The sequence below is a fragment of the Toxorhynchites rutilus genome, chromosome 1, assembly GCF_029784135.1.
Source record: "Toxorhynchites rutilus septentrionalis strain SRP chromosome 1, ASM2978413v1, whole genome shotgun sequence".
In the NCBI taxonomy this organism is placed as follows: domain Eukaryota; kingdom Metazoa; phylum Arthropoda; class Insecta; order Diptera; family Culicidae; genus Toxorhynchites; species Toxorhynchites rutilus.
The window spans coordinates 90,777,878-90,796,226 of NC_073744.1; the positions used below are offsets into that span (position 1 = coordinate 90,777,878).

The 18,349-nt window shown below is 42.5% G+C and overlaps 1 protein-coding gene across 7 annotated transcripts in view; it reads left to right on the top strand.

The window, feature by feature from the left end:
* LOC129765144 (synaptosomal-associated protein 25) overlaps nucleotides 1-18,349 on the top strand; it is a 172,007-nt gene that overhangs the window by 95,379 nt on the left and 58,279 nt on the right. For 6 of the 7 annotated variants that reach the window (XR_008741395.1, XR_008741396.1, XM_055765090.1 and 3 more), the window contains exon 7: nucleotides 5,368-5,512. Coding sequence is in view for 4 of the 7 variants with exons in the window: in XM_055765090.1 (XP_055621065.1) it covers nucleotides 5,368-5,512 (145 nt within the window). In the remaining 3 variants the exon portion in view is untranslated. Of the gene's footprint in view, nucleotides 1-5,367; nucleotides 5,513-18,349 lie in introns of those variants that run through there. The other variant, XM_055765053.1, reaches the window with a different exon arrangement.

Consider the following 18,349-nt stretch of genomic DNA (forward strand, 5'->3'; position numbering starts at 1 on the left):
GCCCGTTTTTATGACGAGCTTTTTCGGATTATAAGAACCAGCGTACCAATGAGAAGAAGGAAAAGAAAATTTGACAAGAACCATCCGTGGTGGAATGCGGACCTTCGAAATCTCCGAAATCGTCTTCGCAAGTCTAGGAAACGATTTTTCAAATGTAGGAACGAGTTACGAAAAACAGAAATGCATGAAATAGAGGCGCAATACAACTCTTTGAATGCACAATGTTTTCGTGACTATATTCATCGCGTCGAAGATAGTGTGAAAGAAAACCCGAAATATTTTTGGAAATTTATAAACGACCGGAAAATGATAAAAGGAATACCACAAAACGTACGATACCGAGGAATGACCGCCAGTACGTCAAAAGAATCTGCAGATATGTTCTCGTCTTTCTTTCAAAGTGTGTCAAGTAACAACTCACCACCTTTGTCTGAAACCTACCTGAACACTATTCCGCAATATAATGTCAACGTACCCCGGGTGAGTTTCTCGCCCCATGAGGTGTTGCTAAAACTACAATCCATCGATGGATCAAAAGGCCCTGGTCCTGATCAACTGCCTCCGTTCTTCGTTAAAAATTGCGCAAATTCCCTAGCCCTACCCATAAGTATTTTATTCAACCGTTCATTCAATGAGAAGAGCTTTCCTACGCTCTGGAAGTGCGCCTCAATCAAACCAATTCATAAATCTGGCTCCCTACATGATGTCGAAAATTATCGAGGGATCTCCATTCTCAACTGTCTGCCTAAGGTCTTCGAATCCATGGTGCATGATGTACTTTATCAGTCTACCAAATGCATCATTTCCAATGACCAGCATGGTTTCATGAAGAAACGTTCAACCACTACCAACTTGCTAAGCTACGTATCGACTCTTCTAGACAAAATGGAGAAGCGACAGCAAGTTGACGCTGTCTATGTGGACTTTGCCAAAGCTTTCGACAAGGTACCGCACATTTTGGTAGTTGAGAAGCTCGGACGTATGGGACTTCCAGAGTGGCTTACACAATGGATCTGTTCATACCTCACGGGCCGCATCTCCTTCGTTAAGATAGGCGATTCCTGCTCTGATCCTGTTCATATACGGTCCGGAGTTCCTCAAGGCAGCATACTCGGACCCTTGCTGTTTGTTCTCTTCATTAACGACCTCTGCACGAAGCTAAAATCTAAGAAGCTGTTGTACGCTGACGATTTAAAGTTCTACCGAGTAGTTACATCGACTCTGGATTGCTACGCACTTCAAATGGACATCGAGTCGCTATTGGAATGGTGCCGATTAAATGGAATGGAAGTCAATGCCAACAAATGCTATGTGATTTCTTTCAGCCGTTCTCGTATTCCGCTTTTTATCGACTACAAAATGGGAAACACAATTTTGAAACGTACCAGCACAGTAAAGGACCTTGGAATACTTGTCGACAGCAAATTGAGATTCACTGAACACATCGCCGCAGTAGCGGCCAAAGCGTATTCTATACTTGGATTCCTGAAGCGCACCACAAATCACTTAAAGGACGTGTATAGTTTGAAAACGTTGTACTGCTCACTTGTGCGCAGTGTATTAGAATATGGAGTGCAGGTTTGGGCTCCGTATCACGCTGTTCACATCAACCGGATCGAACGGATTCAAAAGCATTTTGTTCGATATGCTCTAAGGCGCCTAAACTGGAGGGATAGGACGATCCTGCCATCTTATGAAAGCCGATGCATGTTGATCGACCTACCGACACTATCAAGCAGACGAATACTCCTTCAACGTATGCTCATATTTGATGTTCTGACAAACCACGTCGATTGTGTTGACTTACTTGGGAAATTACGCTTCAACATTCCTCTTCGGGTGACGCGTCAAGTGGATTTTTTCCGTCGTTCAAACCATCGCACCTTATATGGGATGAATAATCCTCTGGACGTCTGCTGCAATCGCTTCAACGAAGTTTCAGATTTTTTTGACTTTGGAATGACCAAAAATTTGTTTAAAATTAGAATTAACTGATAAGTTATGTCTGTGCGTTACATTTTTATAGCGAAGATATTTTCAATAAAGTAAAAAAAAATGTTCGGTAGGGTCCGCAAAATCAAAGCCTATGGATAACTTCTATCCCGAATTCTCCAACCGGGAATAGAGCACCTACACACCGTACAAAAACATTCTTCACGTGTTAGAAGCATGTGGCTTTCGCTGTGGTTTTTGACATGATGAGGTCATGTTGGTTATCTTCGACCAACAAAGTAATGGTGTCTTGCACCTTCACAGCACCTATTGCTTAAGCCATAGTGACCGGAGTCAGGGCAGAATCCGGATCAACATAGGACCACGTGCCTATGAACGATATTTTTTGTTGTTAGGCCGGATGACGCAGACCTTCGAAAAATCGTTCTTCGTTTCCGCAAAAACATTCCGGACAAAATCTCTTCCGTGACGAAAGCGAACATATCTAGTATAAAGGGTGTGTCACATCAAATTGCATCACGGTAAAAACGCTGTAGAAATTCGCCCAGTAGACCGATCCTTTTGGAATTTTTAGACAGTAAAATAAAAACTATTATACAACTTTTGGCATTTTCCATTTTTCATACTTCGAGCCCAAGCCCGTATGCTCGTACCTTCCTCTTTACCCCGTCCATAAGGTTCTGTACAACGTCAGGTTGTAGTTTTTTTTTAACAGAAAACCATTTTCTCTTGAAGTCCGCCTCCGATTTGACAACTTTTGGGTTCTTCCGGAGGGCCTGCTTCATAATCGCCCAATATTTCTCTATTGGGCAAAGCTCCGGCGCGTTAGGCGGGTTCATTTCCTTTGGCACGAAGGTGACCCCGTTGGCTTCGTACCACTCCAACACGTCCTTTGAATAGTGGCACGAGGCGAGATCCGGCCAGAAGATGGTCGAGCCCTCGTGCTGCTTCAATAGTGGTAGTAAGCGCTTCTGTAGGCACTCCTTAAGGTAAACCTACCCGTTTACCGTGCCGGTCATCACGAAGGGGGCGCTCCGCTTTCCGCAAGAGCAGATCGCTTGCCACACCATGTACTTTTTGGCAAACTTGGATAGTTTCTGTATGCGAATCTCCTCCGGAACGCTGAATTTGTCCTCTGCGGAGAAGAACAACAGGCCCGGCAGCTGACGAAAGTCCGCTTTGACGTAGGTTTCGTCGTCCATTACCAGGCAATGCGGCTTCGTCAGCATTTCGGTGTACAGCTTCCGGGCTCGCGTCTTCCCCACCATGTTTTGCCTTTCGTCGCTGTCTGGAGCCTTCTGAACCTTGTATGTACGCAGGCCCTCCCGCTGCTTGGTTCGCTGGACGAATGAACTTGACAAATTCAGCTTATTGGCGACATCCCGGACCGAACTTCTCGGATCACGTCTAAACTGCTTAACTACGCGCTTGTGATCTTTTTCACTGACGGAGCATCCATTTTTGCCGTTCTTCACCTTCCGGTCGATGGTTAGGTTCTCGAAGTATCGTTTTAGTACTCTGCTGACCGTGGATTGGACGATTCCCAGCATCTTACCGATGTCCCGATGTGACAACTCCGGATTCTCGAAATGAGTGCACAGGATTAATTCACGACGCTCTTTTTCGTTCGACGACATTTTTCCAAATTTACGAAAAATTGACAGTGAAGCATGGCCAACGTGATCTATACACTCTTATCTGATTTTAAAGCGAAAGCTGAAGATATAATTCCTAAAAATTAAATTTCTACAGCGTTTTTTCCGTGATGCAATTTGATGTGACACACTCTTTAGTAGCATCTGATTGAGATACGAAGGTAGACTGATGAGACGTGCACACACGCCTGTAGAAGACGAAGCAAAGTATTAGTATTTCCAGACAGGGCTCGGCAATGTCATTCAACTGAGGATAGTCAGCGGACTATGAAGAAATTCGCCTTCGTATTCAATGGCGTTTGGTTTTGGCTTTTTCTAGCAGTTACATGACTCAACAGTCATTTGGGGGTTTAGTTGCTATCTCATTTTATTCTTCCCCGTCAAATGGACTTCAATGCATATTGAAGTGGCTCTTCCAAATTGAATTAGTTTCTCTCTCTCATGTAACCCGTATGCATGTATCGATGTTTGAGTTCAACGTGGTTTGATATATACTACAGTTGAGCTAATTTTTTTTGTATCGTACACAAAAATTACTCACACTCATAAAATAGCGTGCAGTGTTGTGTTCAGAAACATTAACAAATTTGTGATTTTTGTTGATATAAACTCGTATTTCGGTATATTTTTTTCACAAAATTGAACTCGGAGCCAAAGTGAATGCATGCTATTTACTAATAATAACGCGTGGACCTTTATAGCATACTAGCTGACCCGGCAAACTTCGTCCCGCCCAAAATTCGGCACCAATTACTTGATTCCTTCTAGATATATGCTGAAGTGTCTGTTTCATTTGTATGGCAGCCCCCTTCCCCTTAGAGAGGGGGTAGTTGTGTCAAACCGCTATAGAAACATTATGCCCAATTTTTGTTCAATTTGCTTGATTAGTTCTCGAGTTATGCAACACCCTCTCCCTCCTTTAAAGAGGAGGGAGGATCACTATTGAAACATTTCGTGCCCTCTAAAACCTTCACATGCGAAATTTGTTTCCGTTTGCTTGATTGATTCTCGAGTTATGAAGAGGGGAAGAATGTCAAACCATCATATAAACATTTATTGTTTCCTGAAACCTCCATATGCAAAATTTTGTTCCGTTTGCTTGATTAGTTCTCGAGTTATGCAGAAATTTGTGTTTCATTCGTATGGCAGCCCCTCCTTAGAGAGGTGGGAGGAGCGTTGAACCATCTTAGACACGTTTCATGCCCCCTAAAACCTCCACATGCCAAATTTGGTTTCGTTTGCTTGATTAGTTCTTGAGTTATGCAGAAATTTATGCTTCATTTGTATGGCAGTTCCCCCCTCAGAGAGCTGCCATACAAATCTCAAACTATCATAAAAACCTTCCCTGGCCCCAAAAACTCCTACATACAAATTTTCATGTCGATCGGTTCAGTAATTTCCGAGTCCATGAGAATCAGAAAGACAGACAGAAATCCATTTTTATATATAGATTTGATAATTGTAATCATTATCAGTTCAATGCGATGGCCAAGATTCTACTCAACATATATACTTTCACAATGACGAAAAGGGGACCTATTCTATTGTTTCGTTGCGTAACTTTCACAAGAAATGATGTTTGGGGAAATTACGCTTGGTTAATTTCGTCAAACTATCATTCACAAGATTAGATGATTGTTTATATGAATTAAATGTAAAATTCACTAGATTGTACGATAATTTGTAGTTATCAGTATTCAGCTACGGAAAATGCAATATTTTTGTCGTTCAAATTTTCCAATACCAATTTTTTTTTAAGAATAACCAACGATGCACGAGAAGACGAGATGGAAGATAACATGGGCCAGGTCAACACAATGATCGGTAACTTAAGAAACATGGCTCTCGATATGGGATCTGAACTCGAGAATCAGAACAGACAAATTGACAGAATCAATCGTAAGGTAAGTCCAAATCATGCGGAAGTGACGTCCTACACTATTTTAATTGTTCAAAGGGAAATCTATCACTTTTTTTAGTAACAGTTTTGTATAATATTTGATGCATAAAAAACTGGGTGCAACAGTATTAAAAAAAATCTATTATTTTATGAGATGTGATTCATTTTGATCAGATTATTTATGCCGAGGAGGAATGAAAATAAATCATATTTCTTGATTCGCTTGCACAGTATCTATCGATAGTAGTTGTCTGTAAGATTTTTGTTTAATTTTTTTTTATTCAAGTAGATATTGATTGAACATCTAGTTTGCTTTTTTGGTTAACTCTTTGGGGCGCAAGTTAGAATTCCAAAATGATGGTTAGAAGAATTATTGGGTTCAATCGAAGGCTGACTTAATTTGATCTTCAGTCCGGGATTGAATGAAATTAGAAAACTGCGTTTTATGACTAATGTTGGGGTAGCACTTTAAGGCCTGTCCATTTCAGGACTGATATCTGATATCTCCTTTATATAGTCTGGCTTTTTGATGGCAAAAAATTTGGTCGCTAAGTACGAGGGTCGTTCAAAAAATAAGTTTCAGTGTCTCAGAAATCGCGGAAAAATAAAGTTAGGACAGAAAACAAGGTGATTTTCGTGATCTACGTTTTTTTTCTATTTTTCTACATAATCGCCGTAACTTTCGAGGCATTTTTCATAGCGTGGCACGAGTTTTTCTATTCTTTTTGAAGTACGATGTAACTGCGTCACGAATTTCTTCAGTGTTATCGGATCGTTGACCGCCGAACGCCTGTTTCATCACCGTACTATTCAAAAGTGTCGTTTGTTTATTTATTGGACTTAAATATAATAATTTCAGCTGCCCAGTTTTTATAAGACTTCAAAGTTCATAAGTATAATCAATGCAAAAATCGAAGCAATCTGCAGATTTACATGCCAATAATTGGTAACCTTACCATTTCGTTGAATAACCTGGAAATTTCTTTTTGAAATTGCTGTCCGGCAATCTTGCAACCGGCCCTGCCTATCGCACTCTTCCAGCCTTGACGACTTTCTGGATGCCGGGTTCGCCGTAGAGTTGCGCCAGTTCATTGTTCATTTCTCCATACTCTGTTTACCTGTACACCGCCGTATATTGTTTTGAGCACTCGGCAAAGCACTCGAAAACACCAAGCGCTTGTGAGTCCTCTCCAAGCATCGTCCATGCTCCGTGCCCATAGAGAACAACCGGTCGAATTAGGGATTTGCACATGGTACACTTCGTACGGGGTCGGAGTTTGTTGGACCTCAAGGATTTGCAAAGCCCATAGTAGGCACGACTTCCATTGACTATGCGTCTTCGAATTTCACGGCTGTTGTTGTCAGTTGTTATCAACGAGCCAAGGTAGAAAAAATCCACTACCACCTCAAGCTCGTCGCCGTCGATCATAACACTACTGCCAAGAAGAACTCTATTGCGATCAGTCCTTCTTGCTAGCATGTATTTAGTCTTAGACGCATTCCCAAGCCCAAATAGCCCTGCTTCGTGTTTCAGTCGGGTATGCAAGTCGGCTACCGTCGCATGTGTTCTTCCGATTATGTCCACGTCGTCGGCGAAGCAGATAAACTGACTAGACTTGTTAAAAATCGTGCCCCGCATGTTGAAGTCCGCTCTCTGCATAACACCTTTCAGCGCCACGTTGAAGAGCAGACAGGAGAGTCCATCGCCTTGTCGCAGTTCCCTGTGAGACTCAAATGATTCCGACAGCTCACCTGAGCTCCGCACACTGCATCGCACACCGTTCATCGTCGTCTTGTCAGCTTCCGGTGAAAGCCGTGTTCGTCCATGCTGTCATTGGTCGATTGTATCATATGCTGCATTGAAATCAACGAAGATGTGGTGTGTAGGATCCTGGTACTCGCGGCTCTTTTGGAGGATTTCCGCAGTGTAAAAATCTGGTCCGTCGTCGAGCAACCGGGCATAAATCCGGCCTGATAACTTCCAACAAATCTACTTACTATTGGCGATAGACGGCGGAAGAGGATCTGAGACAGAATTATGTAGGCACCATTCACGATTGTGATGGCACGATAGTTACGTGATCAATTTGTGTTTCTGTTTGCTGTTGTGATCTCCAGGTGTAACGGTATTGGATGCGGTGCTGGAAGAAGGTGCTACTTATGGCCATGTTCTTGGAGGCACCGAAGTCGATAAGTCTTAGGCCGTTTTCGCGATCTTTTTCACGTTCTAGCAGAATTCTGGAATAGCTAGATGAGGGCTGTGGACATTATTAATAATGCTGATATTGAAGAAGTGGTCTCGCATCCTCAATCTGTACATTCTTTCGTTGATCGGCCACCAGCCAATCACCCGTTTCTGCATCTCCCCCATCACGATGAAAGCAGAACCCAGCTAGTGTTTGTTGCCGCAGCTCTGGCAGATGTTATACCCACCTTGGAACGATCGCACCATCGAACTTTCCCAGCACACTTCCTGCAGTTTCCAATCTCTTGTCCGTGTTCTTTGCGTTTGTCTAGTCCGATTGTCCTATCTCGAATTTCTTTGTGAATTTTTCTTTGCATTTCATTTTTACGGGTGGCTTGCAGGGCACCAACCCCCTGTCTCGCCGGAGGACCGGCGTGCACAGCTTTTTTTAAGAATCCCCGCTGGCAGGAAGACAGTGATCAGCTGCCCCTGACATGGGGATCAGACGCTATTTTGAGCCGCACATCCATGGTGAACAGACGCTCGGATATGCGCCCTTCCATGTCAGCATACGACCAAGCTCCCACCGGGGTTGGTTACACGATCTTCACTATGGTTACTCGTACCCAGCCGACACCACGGGGAGGTAAGGATAGGAGTTACTTGACAGGAATGGACCACGAATGGGTCTATTTTATGCCTGCCGGTACGCGAATACCGATGGTACGCTTAGTCCAGTCATTTACCAACCATACTATTTACCAAATTCTGTAGAACAGATTTCTCTATATTTTCTCATGCCTTGAGTTTATCAACTGTGGTGTACTGCTTTTCCTCAGCGTAAATTCTGTGTACTAGGATCCCCCAAAGATTTTCAACAGGATTCAAGTCCGGAGAACGAGCCGGCCAGTCTAATAAGTCAAGTTTTTTGTCCTTAATCTATTGCTTAGTTTCCTTACTGGTATGAATAGCGGCATTGTCTTGCTGGAATGTGAATTCTGTTGCGACGTTATCTACCCAAAAACGGGTTATGTGACACTTTTTACCGAAACGAATTGTCTCTCGGTGAACATTTAAATTCAAAGATTGCTTTGTTTGCATAAGCGATTTTGAGGTATTCGAAGCTGTTCTAACTATTTCCTTCTTAACCCGGTCAGAGAGCTTCGATTTACGTGGAGCTTCCTCTTCTTACCGTATTTTTGAGGATTCGCCAGATAATTGAGCACTACTTGATGGGAACGTCCAATTCGACAAGCAATTTCTCTGATACCAACATTTTCTTGGTGCACTTTTCCCTCCGGCATTTTCCAGATTTCTTCATCAAAACAACTAAAATAACAGAAAATGTAACTGGTCTTATACAAACTTGACACTTGAAAAGACGGGTGGGTAATGTCGGTGACATAACCGGAGTGACGTAGGACTATACAAAGGGGACAGCTTTTGCTAAATATTTATTTTAAATATATTGTTTTACTTATCTACCAGAAAAATGGATTAGTTTACTGTTTACTCTTTATGAACATGTTGGGGGTTCTGAAAAGAACCTTTGGTGTTGTGTTTTTGCGTTTTTTCTTTACAAACTTGATTCTTGATTTTTTTCTGAAGGCTTTGTACTTATTAAATGTTCAACGTCGGGCATCTTTCGGCGTATACACATATCGTACAATCAAAATGATGGCTGTGATAGGGAATGCATAGGTGGTCATCAGCTCGTTCACTATCATATATTTCACTATTGAGCACATTACTGTACCTCAAGCTGTGGTTTCGGAGACGAATGAATTGTAAGATTTGTAGTCTCCGCAAACAAAGTAAATAAAAATGAAAAAGAACTGAGGTTTTGGAGACGAACTCTACGATCTGTCGAGAAATAAACGAGCTATAAGCGTTCTGAAAAACCAACAGTAAATACAGGGACGGATGACCTTCGGATTAAAGTCCTTTAAAATAAGAACAGAGCAGCAGGAAATACATAGCTCATCATGTTGCTCCTTAGTTATTTCTCTATCAATGCAGATGTAACGTCATGCAGTCAAAGAAAGCAGTTCTTGCTACCGAGAAAATTCGTTAATGCCATCCTGCATACAATGTTTTGTAATTTGAAGCCACTTTTAATTCAGAAACCATACATGGGTTTGTGAAAACTGAATGATCAATTTAAAGGACCCCAACCACCAATAAGTTCAAGAACAAGCATAAACAAAAAAAATCAGTTTATATTATATGTCATATTATGTCACTTTAGAATGCATTGGTATTGTGAAAAACTTTTAATAACTCTTATTTGAAAGTTTTAATGGCCCTGAAAAGCGACGCGTTTTACGGTGGCTGGTTTTGCCACCAAAGCAGTCTGTATAAACAAACTTTTTCTTTCTTCTACCTGCTGCCGTTTTGCGAATGCGTTTGCCACTCGCTGCAACTGCCTGTTGTTGTCTTGATGTCCACCGAACCGAATGTGTTCTGTTCTGAATGCGGGTTTTCTTATCGTCGCGAGCAGCTTTACCAGCCAACTCGATCACTTCGGCGGCCGAAACTATATAACGCCGGCTAGGTGGACTGGTGCACTGGTACTAGCGCGCTCGGCCTAGCTACCCTTGCGGAGAAATTGGCGGATACACCTACGGGGAACTGTACACCTGCACGGTTCGAGTGGGACTTTGCCTTTCCCTTAACTTGTCCTCCTTTGTTACGTCCACACGTCCACGTTGCTGCTTGTTTTCTTTTTATGATGTGATGCGATGCGAAAGAAAATAAGATATTTTTTTGGGGTCCGCGTGTTTTATACTCTAGCGGTACACGCTCACAGGATAGAGACAAATCGGCAGACTCAGCCAAAGGGGCGAGTCCAACGAGACGAACGTATGAGCGTTAAAAGGCAGCGATGGCAAAAAAATACATCTATTAGAGGCGAATGAACTTCCAAGTTTAAAGCCTCTTAAAAACAAAGAAAGAAGAAGAAAAATACATTCATTACGGTTTGTTCGCTCGTTGGATTCACATGCAGGCTAAAAAGGGTCCTTTTCAGGATCACAAAATTACCTTCAATCTAAAGAGTTTATTGTTTTGTTATCACTCGATATCCCCATCTTGTTCGGCTAAACCTTCCTGTTTAGCGATTTGTTGCCACTCGCCACAGATTTCACAGTTGGAAAATTTCTTCTTACATTCAATGATACGTGCCGAAGCACCACTCAGTGTCGCATTGGAGGCGATTTTAACCTGTAATTGAAAATTTGCGATGACAGTGGTACAGTGTCGACTTTCAATGAGGGTCATAATTTGGATCTCTATGTTTACAAAAATGTCCAACTAAATATGTCGCATTACATGTCCGTCTAATTAGCTCAATGTCGAACTAATTGTAAATTACTGGACTGTCAATCTGGAAACAATTTAAGAATTGGTGAAAATTGAATAATCAGGAAAGTCCCCAACTATCAATAAGCTCAGAACAACTGCCAAATTCACATACTAATCAGATCCTGGCAAACAAGTTATGAAAAAATCAATTTGTGTTTTATTATTATTTTGGATATTATTTTAGAAAGCATTGAACTGTATTTCGTAAACTCTTTTTTTAAAAGGTTTAATGGCCCTGATAAGCGCCGTGTTTTATGGAATGGTTCCAATTTAGAAAACTTTGTACTCGTGGTTTTGAAAAAAAAACATTTCGAACGCCCTCGATGCCGCTTTGTTCTGGATTTGCCACCAAAGCAGATTGTATAAAGAACAAACTTTTTTCTTCTGCTACCAGGCATTCTTTGTGTGGACACCAACTGGACAACATCGTTGCTGGACAAGCTGGACGGCGAGGAATCGAGTGCCTTTCTCAAGGCAAGAGGGTGGAGGTGGTAGTGCTGGAGTAGAGTAGAGTTTTCTAAGGGTCCTTCTCAAGGCTAGAGACGAATGAACTGAAAAAGTTTAAAGTCTCTATAATACAATACCTTACCTTACCTTCTTCTGCTACCAGCTGCCGTTTTTCGATTGCGTTTGCAACTGCCTGTTGTCTCGATGTCCACCGAACCGAATGTGTTCTGTTCCGAATTCGGGCTTTCTTATCGTCGCGAGTAGCTTTGCCAGCTAACTTGATCACTTCGGCGGCCGAAACTATCAGCCCTATTCTGTATTCCGACGGATTTCCATTTCGTTCGAAACCGTAATTTCGTTCGAGTTATAATTTCGCATTCCCTATTTCGAACGTTTTGCCCATTTAATGTTCTAAGAGAAACAGATCGAACGAAATGCAATAACAACTCGAACGGAATACAGAATGAAATTTTATCAATGCGTTTGAAATATTTCGAATCGATCGAAATACAGAATAGGGGTGTATATAACGCCGGCTAGGTGGACTGGTGCACTGGTACTAGCGCGCTCGGCCTAGCTACCCTTGCGGGGAACTCCAGACCAACACGGTCGGGATTTTGCCAACACGAGCGGGATTTTGCACTTTTCCTCCTTTGCCATGTCCAGACATGGCTGCTTGGGTTGGTTTGTTGATGTGTTGTGATGCGAAGGTAAGGTAAGGTATTGTATTATAGAGACTTTAAACTTTTGCAGTTCATTCGTCTCTAGCCTTGAGAAAGGCCCTTTGAAAACTCTACTTTACTCCAGCGCTACCACCTCCACCCTCTTGCCTTGAGAAAGGCACTCGATTCCTCGCCGTCCAGCTCGTCCAGCAACGATGTTGTCCAGTCGGTGTCCACACAAAGAATGCCTGGTAGCAGAAGAAAAAAGTTTGTTCTTTATACAATCTGTTTTGGTGGCAAATCCAGAACAAGGCGTTGTCCAGTCGGTGTCCACGCAAGATGATGTTGTGATGTGAACTGATGTGGTGTACGGTTTGAATGAGAATGATCGTTACGGCAGCGGAGCGGGGATTTTTGAGCTGACTGGCTGGCTCGAGTATTACGCATGTGTGAGACTGCGACCAATGTTTCGTTCATTTTTTTTCTTTTTCCTTTCCAATCGTGCTTCATTTTATTTCGCTGCTGCTCTGGTTGCCCGTTTTGGTCGGTACGGTTTGAGGAGCACAAAATGGACCAATCAAAAACATAGTGCATTTGGACAATGCTTGATATTTCACAATTATTCAATTATTTATCTCAAGAAAAATTAAATGTTATTCGTTATGATAGATGCGTAGATATATTTCCTATCAATTGATGCAAAAACCTTTGCGATCTATTGAGAAATGCTCGAGTTATAAGCGTTCCAAATCTTGCATTTTTTCCTACTTGTTCAGTGCCTAGATTTCCATTTCACCCCCTATATCTTCCGGTTAGACGTAGTCCTACGTCAAAAATACAAAAACATTTGTTTACGCTCAGCGCTTGCGCACACATATGGAAATCGTAGTTACAAATTCCAATACACTAGAATATAAATTGAAACGTTATTTGTTTACAATGACACAAAGCAGCAAGAATCATTACCTGGTCTTTCAGAAGTTGGACAGAGTGTATGTGTCCATTTTTCATGTCCAGTAATTATTCGATACCAAAAATGTTTACTTTCTTGTATCAAGTACAGACAGACTTGCGCTCCGAAGAGTTAAAGTAGTATTTAAGTTGCATCAGTTAAGTTATTACGTGAATGAAGGCTCACTGAGAAGGATATTTGGTTAATGAAATGAACTAGACGGTAAAGTAAAAATTTTTATATTATACTATTAAAATTTTGAAGAATAATTTATAATTTATATTCCTTCGTTTTTCTTTGCTTGAATTTGAAATTCTATTATACGCTGAATCAACTGTTATGAAGAGGTTCCATTTCAAATAACTAAAACATGGCCTTTGTCCAATGGGTCATTGCATGATCAAACAGCAGATGTTGCGATTACATGTGCAATTTGAAAACGTTTTGTATAACCTCATTCGCAAATCTAAAATTTTTATTTTTGCGAACACTCCCGGGAAGCGCGCAATCGTGAGCTCCTTTCTATTTTCTCGAATGTTTGGAAGGTTTCTTTTGAAATCCTTTTTTTCTTCAATTTTTGGGTTTTTCTACTACCTTTTTTCCACTTCACCCCGATAATATGAGCCTATTTTTATGAGCTATGTGGCATCTAGAGGCCAGCGTCGGCATCTCTGGTGAAGACATATGAGTGTAACTGGTCGTGGCGATGTTAATGAGGCATAGTGCATAGAAATTCACATATCGTAACACTTGGATATTTTTCAACTCGAATAGATAAACATCCGTGGGTTGGGACGCTCTAATTTTGTATGTTTCCCACAACCACCCCCATGAATAGTAAAAGTGTAAAGTGAAAATAGATTACATTCCATCGGATAATTTCGACATCCTTCAGACTACTGTCGCGAGTGATAAATGACTCTTTTCATGTTGAAACATAAAAAACTACACATTGAATGTAAACGATTTTTATAAAGTTGGTAACTATATAAAAAGAAGAAAAACTTTCAATTGATTTGATCTGGAAACTGTTTACAACTCTTCCATGGGTATTGAACATCTTGACACAAAATGACCTTGTATGGTTGATTTGAGATGAAATCGCTCATAGCTTCGCATTATCTGCCAAAATATATTGATTTTGATTTTCAAAAAGACTATTTTGCATTTTGTGTTCATGCTTTGGCAACAAATATGACGTTTAGCTACATTATCAAAACTGGCTTTATATTAGCTATTTTACGACCGCCATAAAACGAAATTTATTAAAAGAAATTAACTTAATAGTTGTAATCATTGGTTGTCAAAAACATTGACGTTCAGCCACCATTGCTTCATTATTACAGAATACTATTTTCGTCGGGATCAAGTCAATAGACATTGCTATATTTTCACCATCATCCTCATATAGTATCAACTTTTCATAACCAGAATTTTATAATCATCGACTAGCATGTATTTATATTAGATGGTAACATCCATATCAACAATGCTTTTTGTAAGATGTGAGAAACGCTCTACCAGCCTTATCTGGGAAGGGTTAACCCAGACGTTGAATGGGGCTCTCACCCACTAAAACCAAGTCCAATTCGTAGTCTCATTCCCCCCGGGACCACATCTAGGCGACTACTTCGGGGGGCGGCTGTGCTCATGTACTTCACCTATTGTTTCCTTTTTCTTTCTTTTCCATTCTATTACAAATTTGCAGCATCCGTTTACCCGTCGAGACGTGTACCGATTAAAAATTGCCCTCCAACTTGACGCGCAACTCGTCACGCCCACCCTCGCGGGGGTTTTCACATATCGAGACGTGAACCGATTAGAAAGCGCCCTCCAACTTGGCGCGCGCCCCGTCACAGTCACCCTCACAGGATTTCTCTTCCCAACGGAGCGCCGATTAGGTAGTGCCCTCAAACATGACTCGCACTCCGTCGCAGCTACTTTCGTGGGGTATTCACCGGTTTAACACTTTGACGGCCATGGTGGCCAAAATGTTCGTAAAAACCTGGAGGGTCAAATGGTTGATTCTAATACTAGATGGTGCCAGGAACCCATATAGCAGAATATTTCATCCCCATCTGCCATATAAGGGTAAAAACTACTCGTGCGTAGTACTGCACACGCGGCCCCAACTCATGGTAAACGAGTAAAATATCGATCAAAATCATTAAAAAATAATTTATTTTTTCGAAATTACATTTTTTGTAACAATATTTCAAACTCGTAAAATGTCTTCTATTAAAACAATCCAGACATGAAAACTTTTCGGAGCATTTCGGGCAGTGATAAATTGTAATTGGAAGAATAATACAAGCAGTGATGCAAAACTATGAGATCCATATGTCCTACTATGTGTTGAGGCGGAATAATTTTAGGTGTAGTACGGCACTCATAGCCGTCTAGGTGTTAATGATGACGTCCTCCTTGACGCTCGCTCCGTCGAAACGCTTGCAGTGTTGCTCCATCGAGATATTGCCAGACTGGCATGTTGTTGTTTTCCGTGCCGGTATCCGTTTACCCGTCGAGTCGTGTACCGATTAGGAATTGCGTGCCCCGTCACAGTCACCCTCGCAAGATTTCTCTTCCCAGCGGAGCGCTGATTAGGTAGTGCCCACCAGCATAACGCGCACCCCGTCAAAGCTACTTTCGTTGGGTACCAACCATTGCAACAGCCGTCACCGTTGTTCACCTTTCACAGTCAGGCGTTGTCAGCGCATTGATCAGCCCTCCACTTTCGCTGAAGCTCTGACATGATTTGTGTGATTGCACTGTTCACTGCATTCCAGATCCTCTCGTCGCGACACATCTCCTTTGAAATATTCCCGACATGAAGTGCAGGCAGCCCCTCGCGCCTTGTGGTGAACCTGGGACAGACAAAAACGACGTGCTCCGGTGTTTCCCTCTATCTCCACACTCCGGACAGAGGGGTGACACTGCGTGCCCGAACCGTTGTAGATATTGCCTGAAGTAGCCATGTCCAGACAAGAACTGGGTCAAGTAGAAATTTACCTCACCGTGCTTTCTGTTCAACCAGGTCGAAAGTACCGGTATCAGCCTGTACGTCCATCTGTCTTTCTCTGCCGTATCCCATTCCTGCTGCCATTTGTCCATCGACTCCACTCTCATCGTTTTCCGGATATCACTGGTTACCCTGCGTTTGTGGCACTCACTGTCTTCCGCTAGAGTGATGCAGATGAGAATCATCCCGGCGATTACATACACAGCTTCTGTCGAAATGGTCCTAGAAGCGCATATGACTCGCATAGCCATGAGTCGGAATGTGCTGTTCAGCTTCATAACTCCGAGGTATTTCACTGCCCGCCTCGAAGCGATGGTATGTCCTACGACCGAGACTTCTGCCGGCAACACTGCTTTGCGGTTGATCAATAACAGCACCTCGATTGCTTTACTGGAGCTTTACACTGACCATCCAGTTACCGATCGTGTCTACTGCCTCCGTCGCCAACATTTCCACTTCCTGGACCGTCTCGCCGATAACCGTTGTTACGATGTCGTCCGCGTAACCCACGATCCTCACACCTCTGGGTAACTTCAGCGTTGGGCCTAGGATGGAACCTTGTGGAACTCCCGCCGAGATGTTCTTCAGTATTTGTCCCCTGTCTGTGTTGTATACCAAGATCCGATTCTGGAAGCAACTCCCCAGTATCCTGTACAGGTAGCCAGGGGCCTTCAATCTGTGTAACGCCTCGGCGATAGCCTCCCAGCTGCCACTATTGAAGGCGTTGTTCACATCGATCAAAATCACCGGGCAGTAACGATCACCTCTTCGTTTTTTAATCTCGATAACTGTTCGAATAGCGTACACTGTCGACTTTCCTTTCCGGAACCCGAACTGCATTTTCGACAATCCGTGGTCACCCTCCGTGCATTTCACCAGTCTTTGAGAATAACCCTCGACAAGAGCTTTCCTAAAGTATCCAGCAAACAAATAGGCCTATACGATGCTGGATCTCCAGGTGGCTTTCCTGGTTTCGGAAGCAGCACCTACTTTTAGATCTTCCATTTCGCAGGGAAGAGACCGTGATCCAGGCATTTCTGGAGCACCATCCTGAACATGTCGGGGAAAGCAAGGATCGCCGATTTCAAGATCACGTTGGGGATTCCGTCGGGCCCGGGTGCTTTGTTCACCTTTAAACGTTTTGCCACCGCGATGAGTGGCAAAACCTTTAAAGGTGAACCCGAGGTTTTACGTCGACGTCTCGACACAGCTCCCTATAGCAGTTTGTTTTGCTCCAACGTATTTCCAATTTCAAGGCGGCTCTGGTCGCTCGGAACAACGCGAGATGCTCCTCTCTTTCTACATCGGTTCGTGCCCTCTGGACTTTCCGTCTGGTTCGTAGACAGCTAGCGCGGAGGATACCGAGTGTCTCGTTCCACCAGTAGGCTGGACGTCGTTTATTCGTCGGGTCCAGTCTTCTCGGCATCGCTGTGTCATGCCCCCACCAATGCTCCTGTCAGCTCGTTGGCGCTCAGACTAGGAGTTCTTTTTTGGCACTTGCTCGTTTTTCCGTCTGAAAAGTTATTTTTGACAAAACATTTTTTTTTCGGATAACTGTAATTCTCGACGTGTTATGCAATTCTAAGACATTTCGCATGAAAAAAAGGTTTTTGAAAGCCAGAGCCGGTGATTTTTCGGTTTTCAAAAAACTCAAATTTTAACGTCTGGGACACTAGTAAAAGTTCGAATGAGCTAATATTTTGCATTGGGTATATTATCGTGCAATTCAATATTTCGCAACAAGTTCCGAATGAAAAATCGAGATAACTATTTTATTGGCACCCAAAACCATACGTTTCGTCTCGTATTCCCAGTATTCTCGGAGTCCCAGAGTGAAAAAAATTCGAGATGACACTAGATCTCGACGTTTCATGTAATGTTCAAACATTTGGCATAAAAATATATCGAAAACCCCATATCCTTTACTCCCCTCTTGGGCGATGTTTCGATTTTCATAAAAACTCAAACGCTTTGCGCCACTCCCTTAAGTCCGATTGGGCTGATATTTTGCATAGGGTGTTTTTTCGACGCGGGGAACATTTTGTATAGTACTTTTTGAAATTTTAGGGTCGATTTTTTCCATACATTCACTGGCACCCTAATGTTCATATGGCCAGTTTCAAGCCCCGCTCGAATCTGGTTGTCTCCTTTGCTTGCTTTGTTTATTTATTTTTTTTCGTTCAAGGGCATACGGTTGGTATGGATGCAGCTCT